This window comes from Ruditapes philippinarum, unplaced genomic scaffold (assembly GCF_026571515.1).
Source record: "Ruditapes philippinarum isolate M1 unplaced genomic scaffold, ASM2657151v2 ctg6319_1_1_1_1, whole genome shotgun sequence".
In the NCBI taxonomy this organism is placed as follows: domain Eukaryota; kingdom Metazoa; phylum Mollusca; class Bivalvia; order Venerida; family Veneridae; genus Ruditapes; species Ruditapes philippinarum.
The window spans coordinates 20,016-32,024 of record NW_026863058.1 but is presented as its reverse complement, the minus strand read 5'-3'; the positions used below and the strand labels follow the sequence as shown (position 1 = coordinate 32,024).

Here is a 12,009-nt window from a genome sequence, read left to right as displayed (position 1 = left end):
ATAGTGATGATGATTATAAAATAGTTTTTTTTTTTAAATCAGTTGTTTTTTTTGGGGGGGGGGGGGGGAGTGAAATTTTGCTTGTAACCCTTATTGTGCTGGAACAGAAAGTGATAAGCATTTTCCACTAGTATAGAGCTATATCAGTCTGCACTTATGTGCCATGTGACGAGGCTGACTTACAGTAAAATTTCATCTTGATATCCCTAAAATTGATAATGGATAGATCCAAAAATGGAAGCTGGACAAGTCCATTACATAATATCAGTGGGTTTAGATGTAAAACACTTTTTTACTGTTTAAAGGATTTATAACAATTTTGTTAAAACTGTAGATTTATCCCTTTATTATTCCTTATTGTTGACCATTTAAAATTCAACTTGATTCTATTGTTCAAGTGATAAATTTGAAAATTATTTAGGAAAAGTGCAATTTTGAAAAAAATGAATAAAGATACTTTTAAAGTACATGTCTGGGTGTAAAAACCAGTATGAATTATATATATTCTTTGTTTTCCATATACCACCATTTTCTTTGTAATGATTTACATAAAATTCATTGAGATATTGTTTTTCAGGAGAATGAAGGGCCCAAAGTTAAAAATTTTGAACAGAAGAAGAAAAAAGAAACAGATAGAATAACAACATGGCAGGTTAGTGATATTATATAATGAAAGACTGTCATAACATGTTATGATACTTGGTAGTTGATTTGTATTTTATCCTAAACATTTTCCAGTATGAACTGTTGGTCAATCACCATTATAAAAGTCAATACAGTCAAATGTGTATTAAGCGACTGCGCAAGGGAAACTCCCAAAACGGTCGCTTAATGAAACGGTCTCTTAAGACAAAGCCTGATAATTTATACATGACATCTTTCTTTTGTGGTGGGAATGTTTTTCAACTTCATTTATATGACTTAGAATGCTCCGATAATCTAAATGGATGCTAATGTAAAAATTACTTTCTGATATTTATTCACAAAACAGTTTTGATCCATTGTGTACATGTTTGACATTCTTCCAGAATTTTTAAACTTTTCTGTTGTTTTTCCTTGTCTCCAACACGAAAACCCTAATAAGTGAAGATGTTTTCTGTTGTGCGTTTTTATTTAAAAAAAAAACTTCATATATTTGTTACGATTAATTTAATTGCTGATTAAGTTCAAGGTCAATTCAATGCAATCTAAATGGGTATAGAGTTTTTATTTACTCATGATGTTTTCATATGAGTATTATGGTATTAAGCAAAAACCAATTAGATGTAGAAACCTAGTTGAAATATGAAATATAAAGACATTGTGCTTAAGTATCAAGACATAAAACTTGGTAAAAATTTAGCCTAAATTTGTAAACTTTATCTGAAATATCTAACAGTTTAGCTTGTTGGATTACAACTGAAGTATTTACAGATTTAGAAATGTAAAGATCAACTGGTGTAACATGTGCATAAAATATGAAGTCTTTAGCTAAAGTGTGTGGAAATTTAGCTGAAATACGAAGAAAATTGAAGTGCATGTATGAAGAAATTTAAAAATATAAAATTCTACCTATTTAACATATTCAGAAATTTATTAAACCATGTTCAAATTATTCATATTCTATAACAACGTATTTATTTCAGACCCAGGTTGATGATGCTATGGCTAAAGTCCTCCCTGATGAGGAAGGAACAGCATATTTGAAGTAAGTTTTACATTTTTAGAACTACAAAGTTAGACACTTGAGCAGGACACTGCTTTGTTTGCTTTTAGCTTGACCATTTAAAGAAAAGAGAGCACCTGAAAAACTACTAAAGGGTTCACACACTTATTTTAAAGCATTATAGGTCACTGACCAAGGCCCATAACTCTAACATAGACTTTGACAGAAATATTGCCCTTTTTGAACTAGGAAAATTCTACATTATCCCAGGCCGTTGTTTTACTATCAAGCACAAAGAATAGTCGAGCACACCAAAAGCTCTTGTTTAAGTTTATACTTATTAGAAGTGCGGTAATGAACCATATGGTTTAGACCTATGGCATCCTTGCCAGTCCCCTGCTGTAGCCTCTTCGTCATGATGCTCTGCTCTGCCTTAATCCTGTACATGGTTTGTAGATGGAAAAGGTGTACAATTATACTTTCAAGGGATGTTCTTTATGAAACAACTTTTTCTAGGGGCAATCCTCTCAAGTTAGTCAAGGTAGGTCAACCAATCATCCCAGGTACTTAGGATGACTTAATTTTGACATGCTGTGTGCCTTCTCTGCAACATGCACACATAGAAAGAGAGTTGGAGAAGAAGACACTACTGTATCTGTTTGATTATTGATATGCAGTTACAGATTTGACACTAGTAGCTTAAAATTGCTTCTGATTAGGGATTACATCATAATTATCCAATTTAAAAGATGCATTTTAAATGTTTACGCCTCTTTCATGAAACTGGCTTAATTAGGACTGGTACTGAAACCCTTAAGTTGACTGGAAAAGTAGTCTTTATTACTTAGTTATGTAGCCAATATATTTTGAATACTGTCATGAGAAAACTACCCCTTACATCATTTACAAAGAATTCAATATGTCAAGTAAAAAAAATTAGGGATGTTATGGCCGTTTTCTCATGCCAATTATCAGTTACATAAGACTGTATATCAGTATAATGTACATGTCATTTCCATTGATGTACAGGTATATTTTGTTTTTAAAATAACATTTAATTTTAAATCTTCATCAGAGAGTTAAAAAAGGAATTAGGAGAAGGTGATGAAGATGAGAAGGGTGATGATGATGATGAGGAGGAGGATGATGAGGAGGAGGAAGAAGAGGAAGAAGAAGATGAGGAAGATGATGAGGAAGATGATGAAGAAGGTGATGAGACTGCTGGGGAAACTTTAGAGACGCCCAAGAAAGGTAAGGAGAAAATTGTTAGAAATATTGTTTTTGTGCCCCCACGTTAGTGGCGGGCATTTAGATTTACCCTTGTCCGTCCGTCCGTCTGTCCGTCCGTCTGTTCACTTTTGTGTCGCACGTAACTCAAAAAGTATTTGACATAGAGTCATGAAACTTTACAGGAATGTTGATCAGCATGTGTAGTTGTGCACCTGGGTATTTTCATCTGGATATTTTTAGTATTTTCAGAGTTATTGCCCTTGACTTAGTAAAATTTTGCAATTTTCAACTTGTGTCGCACGTAACTCAAAAAGTATTTGACCTAGAGTCATGAAACTTTACAGGAATGTTGATCAGCATGTGTAGTTGTGCACCTGGGTATTTTCGTCTGGATATTTTTAGTTTTTTCAGAGTTATTGCCCTTGACTTAGTAAAATTTTGCAATTTTCAACTTGTGTCGCAAGTAACTCAAAAAGTATTTGACCTAGAGTCATGAAACTTTACAGGAATGTTGATCAGCATGTGTAGTTGTGCACCTGGGTATTTTCGTCTGGATATTTTTAGAATTTTTAGAGTTATTGCCCTTGACTTAGTAAAATTTTGCAATTTTCAACATGTGTCACACGTAACTCAAAAAGTATTTAACCTAGAGTCATGTAACTTTACAGGAATATTGATCAGCATGTGCAGTTGTGAACCAGGTATTTTCGTCTGGATTTATATAGTATTTTTAGAGTTATTGCCCTTCACTTAGAAAATTTTTGCAATTTTCAACTTAAGTCGCAAGTTTCTCAAAAAGGATTTGACATAGTTATTAAACCTTATGGGCAGGTTGCTCAGCATATTTTAGATTTGCACCTGGGGTTTCGCTTGTGGATTTATCCAGTATTTGTAGAGTTATTTCCCTTGACTTAGTAAAAAGATTGACAGAACAGTGGCGCGGTGGGGGCACCCGTGTCCTATGGACACATTTCTAGTTGTAGTCATCAATGAAGCAGTTTAGCACATACATTAGAGCGTCATTTTTAAGCCTGCTTTCAAGTCTTGCCAGTACTTGTGGACAAGTAGTCTCAGATTGAAAAATGGACCTCTTAATTTTTTAGGCCATACATTTTATATACTCCTTTCCAAAGATATAAATTAATGTCAGTTCATTAATGTTAACATAAATTATATATTAATGTCTGTTTTTGTAGAAGGCAATATTTTTGTGGTAAGAGATAGGGAATACATGGTTGATGTTGAGATGGAGAAGGTTTATCCAGTGGGCGATAAAGTGTATCTTGACAAGCTTTAGCGAGCCAAGATTCACTTTTGCATTGAACCGGATAAAACTTTCTCTATCGCGACATCAACCAAATATTTGATTTATCCTACTTTGGTCATACTTTTAGATTACTTAAATGGTTTTGTTCATACGTTTTCCCAATAAAACAGGATCTATATGTAGTTTTGTTTTGCTGCTAACCATGTGATGTCATCATATGACATAATGACTGGAGATAGACAAGTTTATCTGGCAATAAAGCTGATAAAATAGACAGTAGACAACTGTCTTGTTGGTTAACTTACATGGAAAATGAAGGATTCAGCTGGAAACCTTCGCATACAAAATACTATTTTAAAGAAAATTGTCTGCTTTTTTCCTTTTAAAGTATCAAAAACAGAAAAAGGTAAACCAGGTGAAGATGATGATGAAGAAATTGAAGAAGAAGTTGATGAAGAAGAAGAAACAGAAGGAGAGGAGGAAGTTGAAGAAGAGGAAACAGAAGAGGAAGAAGATGAGGAACAAACAACTCCTAAAAAAATAGTTCCAAGGTATTTGCTCTTTTTAAACATTGATCCATTGGTTTAGCAACATCTTCCAAAAAGAGGAGAATGATATTAATATTTGAAAGAATTGTTTCTTCAAAATGTTGATATTGGATCTGTGGAATTAAGACCTTGGTTGAGTATAAATGACATTAGCTTTGTGCAATTAGGTGCTTGTTGGGGGTGTATATGACATTGGATTTGTGGATTTAAGACCTTGGTGGGGAATTACTTCTTTTCATGTAATGACTGAGTTAAGAAAGATTTTATCTGACATTGCTGTTTTAGATAATTTATGCTTACTTGCAGTAAATATAGTTATTATTTGACAGAATCCATAAACACTGATTAGATAATTGCTGCTGGTAGTATATGACTGAAAGGCTGTTATTGGTATACCAGAGAACAAGGATATTACCATGTACTGCCTTCATTTAAAATTTTTCCACAGAAAAATGAAGAAAAAGTGTAAAAATCACATTGTCAGCATTTACCATTTTGACGTTTTTAGCAACACCAATCCTGTTACCTTTCAGTTTATCCACAATTCGAATTGACATATATAGCAAAGGTTTTCATGTGAGCACTAAAACTGTTTTGGATTCCTTGTTTACCAAATGAATGAATTGCTTCTGTATGATAATTCTACTCCTTAAAATAGTTTCCTTGATAAGACTAGCAAAGCAAAAAAACAACAACTAGAAAACATCATGATTGATAGATGCATTAACAACATTTTCATAACCTAATGTACAGTTACCATTGATTGATATTCATTCTTTAAATTGACAATATAGTAAGACAGAACCAAAAACTGCCAAGAAGACTGAAGAAGAAGACGATGATGATGATGAGGAGGAGGAGGATGAAGATGATGAGGAAGAAGATGATGATGAAGAAGATGAAGATGAGGAAAGTGATAAGGAAGAAGGAGATCTAGAAGTTACTACTACTGTAAGCATACTTTAAGGAGCTACACTGAGGTCAAAAAGGCTGAAACATAAAATTTGAAATTCTTACATAATTCAAGAGAAACACTTAAAATAGAAATATCTGCAAAGGATAACAAAGAAATTCGAATTGTATTGATTATCATTTTTTTATGAGATCTTAATCCCGATATCAGGGTCATTTTGTGCAATAAAAAATGACAATGCTGGAAAATCTAGGCAAGGGAATGATCAGAAAATTTGTATGTCCAGTCCCTTCATGTCAAAAAACCTCAGTTGAGTCTATTTGATGTTTAAATGATACCATTAGAAACTTCCAGTTCATAAATATGTTAAGTGGTTTTGCTCAATTTTTCACATTGTGACAGTAAAAGATTCTAATGCTGGTGTTATGTAAATGGTTCGTAACTGTGAATACCAAAAACAAAATTGATTTCATTGAAGTCTTGATTTCTTAGAAATGATACTGGATTAGTGTCTTATCTATAACTTAGCCAGGCCAGGTGCTTATTATCTACTTCATAGTAATAAGTGAAAAAAAAATTGTTTTATAACAGTATATAATAACTTCCATGTTTATGAGATGGATTGAAAAAAGATGCAAATTACTCTTTTTATTAACTCATTCTTAGTTCATTGAGTTATTGGTGTTGAATAAGGTTCTTGTATTTTAATATTATAATATCATATCATAATATATATATGTATATTATCATTTCTTTTATCAGTGTTGTATTATTCTGTGGACAAATACTTTGTGTGTATTTTAAGCCCGACTATTGGAAGAACAGGGTGAGATAATGTACTCACCCTGGCATCGGCATCACAATTTTGTCAAGATTTTGTGTGCAAGTTGGTAACTCCAAACTACTGAAAAGAATGGGTGGAAACTTCACACACTTATTTTCTATGATTATCTAAGGTGATGAGCACAGGTCACATAACTTTTAGTCACATTTTAACAGAGTTATGCCCCTTTTCTTACTGTCAAGTACTAAGTATATTCAAGTGTACTTTCTTACGGACAGCTCTTGTTAATAAAAGAAATCATTGCTTAATTTAGTGTGTTGAAAAAAATGAAGATACAGAAGTTCAAGAATAATGATATAAATTTTTGTTTTGTTTGTGCAGGGTCGATTATTTGAAGCCATATATGACTTTTCCAGTAAAGAGAAAGGTGATCTTAATTTCAAAGCTGGAGAAGTACTTACTATCATTACTACACAGTAAGTAAATTATTTGATAGTCATTTTACCTTAGAACCACAACATTTTAGGAATAATTGTACCAGTTTCCTTGTTTTGTGAAAAAAGTTTACATTTTTACATTTCCATCACAATCATTTATATGTAGTCATATATTTTTCAGTATTTCTTATATATAGATTATGTAAATGGATTGTAGAAAACTACACATGTAGTGTATTTTATACATTTTCCTAGATTGTGAATTAAGTAATTATGCAAGTACACATACACATAACTAAAGCCTACTACATTATGAATATTCATTATAAAAGGGAGAGCACACACAGAAATACGTTCCCAGGTTTATACTTGAATACTATTTAAAGGAATTATCTTAAATATACAAATGTATGTTGATTCAGGGAAAAAGAACTTTTATCTGTCTATATTTCCTGTGTCAATTGTAATTTAACCAAGTGTGTATTAGTTTAATACATTTATGTTCATTTTTTTTCATCATTGTATCATCCACCTACAATAAAACATTTCAGACAGGAGGGGAGGTATACATATATTTGTTTTTCTGTGATAATGTTGTGTGCACATTTTAAATTATAATTTATAATATAATAACTATTGTAATATATTTCTTTGTAAAAAACATGGCTAATCATGTGTTTGGTTGTAGCTATAAAACTGTAGAACAGGGTTTCAGTTAACATATCTGTCTATAGAACTTGTAACCATATGTTATGGAAATAGACCTATACCTACAATACCAAGTCAGACCAATCTTTAACTTTATGCCATTCGACCTGGCTCAATACTGTTGATAACTCAAATCACGGACGGGCACCTGAGAGGTCTTTCTTAACAAGTTATCCTTGAAAGTCCCATTATGACCTTTACAGTGTTAGTTTGTGGTGACCCCCCCCCAAAAAAAAAAACAAAAAAACTTACGTTTTGACAAACTATAAATGGACTGTTCCAAATTCAAAGCTGGACAAGTCCATTATAATATGAAAATTTCAAAAGGTCAAGGGTCAATCTTCTGAGCACTGTTTGTTGTAATTGCAGTGCTATGATTTCTCAAACCTGCTGGGTTATTCTCACAATTTTGACAACACTCTATCTAGTGGACACTTAGGTCTTGAAATTTTGGAATGTTTTAATAAATCAGTGGGTGTAAAGGTTGTTTTTTTTTTTAAAGAAATAGGGGTATAGTTGTCCCCTGACCTACTAGCATGGGTAAAATTTGTTTTTCTTCACCTTTATTATTTGTACTTGTGTAATGGATAAAAGAAATTATACATGTTAAGTTGTGAAATGAGGTCATATTTACCCCATTTTTTATGGGAAAACACTCACATAGTCACTTTTCTTAGTTCAATTGAAATTTTTCACAATCAAGTGATCTGTTTAAAAAAACTACTGACTTGTTTAGTATGACAAGTTTTCCATGCAAAAACAAACAATGATAAGCACTACTTTTAAGGCACAAATTTATTGTACTTTTCTGTCAAAATATTACTTTTCCTGATTTGTTATTAATTGTGGTTAAACATATTCAATTTTAGTTTTATACTGTGTTTAAGTGATAAAAATATCTTAGACATTTGAAATGTGTAAATGCTATATAAGTTACAGTTGTAGGAAGAGATATCAAAATTTTAAAGATCAGTATATTAAGATCTATATTTCAGACATTCGAAATGAGAATTAGTGAGTTTAATTTTTGACGATTAAGTGCTATGTTTTATCCATGTTTATTTTATATTTTACAGAGAAGATGGTTGGTGGGAGGCAGAAAATGAGAAAGGGGAGAAAGGCTCTGTACCATCTACATATCTCAAGGTTAGTAAACCATTCTTTATCATACTATTTATCATAAGCTATTTTCATCTGCACAAGCTTTTTCATCATAATAAGCTTAAGCCTTATATCATCATACTCAGCCTGTGTATATTTCAGCATGCTTTTTGGGGCTTAAAGTGGATTGGTCTACAATGGGCCCATTTTCTATAAGTATTTCAAATATTGATAAAAAAATAGAAATGTATCATATGGATATTTTCTTATAAAATTTTGCTTAAAAGAAATTGTTGATAAAGTTCTAAATGATTCAGTGTGAACATTTTAAAAATTATTAATAATTATATTCTGTGCTAGAACAATTTATTATGTGCTATATGAATAATACGTAATACCAAACACTTGAAAACATATATCTCAGACTTGAGAATTGAAAGAATAAGATAATAATTAAAGTTTGATGAATTTTGTTACATTTTATTTTTGTTTTCCTTTTTAGATGTACAATAAATACAAAGATGTTCAACAATCAGATGAAGGTAAGAGTAAAGAGTTAATGTTTATTTTAGACATCCTTACAGTCTTAATTTCAGGTCTTGGTGATATATGATAATATATGCTCTTAATTCTATGACGGATGAATTGAGTTATTTTTTGTGAGTTTCCCAAGCTGTCTAATTCTATATTGCTCTTGCATCTTGCCTCAACATGATTTATTCAGCTAATTGCTATTTGACAGTGCATTGTGCTGGGTTAATCAATGGCCCTTTACTTCTTTATATTGAAATATTGTGTAAGACTAGGAATTCTATACATGTAATACAAGAAAACTGTCAATGTTACACACTTACATATTCCTGCTTTTACTTATTAGCTATCCTATAGCTGATGAAATGTACAGGGAAGCGCTTTTCTATACTAGGAAGGTGTGAAAGTTCCCATATGCTGTGTGATTTAAAACAAAGCTAAAAGAGGAAACTATCAAAAATCAAAATGATTATACTGAGAATTTATAGCCTTAGAATTTGTAAAATTATGGCCTTTTGTAGTTTGTGTGAAGAAAAATGCTAGTACTGGCCAACAAATCCAAGTCCATTTATACAGTGTCAAAAAGGAACTTTAACCCTTTACTGGAAACAAAAATGAATAGCAAAAAGAATAGAACCAGTCCAGCTTGCACAGGCTCTATACTGTTGGCAACTCAATTTTTGTATAATTTTGATATTGAAATCCCTTTAACCTGGAATAGACTGTTCCAATTTCAAAGCATTCCATTACACAAATTCAACAGCTTATGGGTTAAATCTGACACAAAACCAATTACTGTTAAATCATTATTAATCGTGGGGCACAAATTTTCATGGTTTTCGTGGGTAGGTCAATCCACAAATTTAAGATCCGACAAAATTTTATCCCAACAAATACTTTTTGCCATGTCTCTATTCTATATATAACATACATGTATCGGCGCTTTTTCGCCGATTTTTGTGTAATGAATGCCGAGAGGCAAGGATTAAATTTATTGACAAGCGCGGTGTGATACTTAAAGATATGTACATGCAGTAAGTAAAATGCGCAGCGATTAAGTGTAAGATTACTTTGCATTTGGTTATTTATTTAATTTTTTTTATAAGAAATTGAAAATCCATGAAATTAAGAACCAACGAAAATGTCTGTTTTGATAAAACCTAGAAATTTTATGCCCACGAATATAAGTGAATTCGCAGTATAAAGTTGTTTATATTTCTCTCATGTAGAAGAAGAAGAAGATAATGAAGAAGATGAAGATGAGGAAGAGGAAGGGGAAGAAGGCACAGAGAAAAAGAGTAAAAGTAAAAAACCTAAAAGGTAGGGGTGAATTTCTTTTTGAAAAATAAAATTACAATTGCTGCTTCTATGGTTTTTGACAAAAATTGTAGAAATGAAAGAACATACAAAAAAACTCCATATATCTGACAGTAAAATAGTGTAATTATCTTCTGCTATCTTCTGATTCTTTTATTCATGCTAGTTTATGATGTGTTTCTATTGTCACATTCAGAGTTACATTTTAAATTTAGGGAGCATCAACCTCATATATTTGACATTTGAAATATATGTTCTTGCTTAAAAATGTTTTTTTGCATAAATTCTTAAGTTGTAACCACTATGGTTTACAGGTAGGGTGTTTCAAGGGTGCAATGGCTGAATTTGTTGAAATAATTCTATGAAATAAGTCTTAAAATAAGTTTGATACATAAATGAAAGGTTGGTCTATAATGGACACATTTCCATAATTATTTCAAATATTGATAAAAACAATATATATTTATCATTTGGATATTCTTATTTAATATTTCTTTATAAAAAGACATGTCAATGAAAAAATAAATGATTATTTTTATTGTGAAAAGTTCTTTTTTCTTAAGGTATGTGATAAATAGAGTATTATATTTGTGAAGGTTTATTACTAAATTTATTGAACATGTTGAATAAAATGTAAGACTGGCATACTGTAAATTTATTCAATTAATATTCTCTATAGATAAAATATTTCGAACTGTAACGGTAATCTTTCCTCAAACTTTCCTCCATTTAGCTTGTAGATAAAGAAATATCACTTTCTGGAATATTTTTTTTTAAAGTGTAATTAGATAGTTAAATGAATATCTTACGGTTGACCAAATTTAAACTGAAGAAAGGATTACAAAATTCCATACCCTAATATTAGTTTTGTGTTTTAATTCAAATCCATCAAGATTGTGGTATTTTATGGTCCATTGAGTAAAAGTTGTGTTGTCATATTAATGTAACTATGCATGTTCTTAAATTCAACAATCTTTTGTTGTTGTTTTTTTTCTCTCCAAAATTCAGTCATTCCAAATGGTTTGCATGTAGAATTATTTCAACAACATTTTTCATAAGATACTCAAACTATCCACACTACTTTGAACTGTTGTTAATTAATGTTGTTTTTGTTGTATAGAGATAAAGATAAAGAGGTATGGATATATCCCTGCTGGATGCAGACGATAATTTTTATGTTAATTTCACCTGAAACATTATACTTGACCTTTTTTCCCTTTCACTATCCTCTATTCTCAAACTTTCACAGCTTCAAAATAAGAGTTACCTTTGTTAGTTCCCAAGTCATTTTTTCTTGACTTGTTTGTAAATCGTGGTCATATTTATTTGACATGCAGTTAAAGGCTTTTAGAAAACATTGTATTGATTTTCAGGATTAATGCATTTTTTAATAAAAATTGATGTATTTTACAGAAAAATTGAGGTATAAAAGAAAAAATATTGTTTTATATAGTGCCATTAGTCATTTATGATGCTATTTGTGTAAAGTTGTGAAAGTTGTTTCCCTTTGTTTATATGCACTATGGTA

At 31.2% G+C, this 12,009-nt stretch overlaps 1 protein-coding gene across 4 annotated transcripts in view; it reads left to right on the top strand.

Annotated features, from left to right (window-relative positions):
• Positions 1–12,009, top strand: part of LOC132721028 (nephrocystin-1-like) — a gene marked incomplete at its 3' end in the record, with an annotated part of 44,803 nt that overhangs the window by 12,909 nt on the left and 19,885 nt on the right. Inside the window, 10 exon segments of one of the 4 annotated variants that reach the window (XM_060705279.1) lie at positions 578–652; positions 1,626–1,687; positions 2,721–2,896; positions 4,531–4,693; positions 5,485–5,641; positions 6,769–6,863; positions 8,609–8,678; positions 9,136–9,175; positions 10,397–10,484; positions 11,602–11,617. In XM_060705279.1, the coding sequence (XP_060561262.1) occupies positions 578–652; positions 1,626–1,687; positions 2,721–2,896; positions 4,531–4,693; positions 5,485–5,641; positions 6,769–6,863; positions 8,609–8,678; positions 9,136–9,175; positions 10,397–10,484; positions 11,602–11,617 (942 nt within the window). 4 annotated transcript variants of the gene reach the window in all.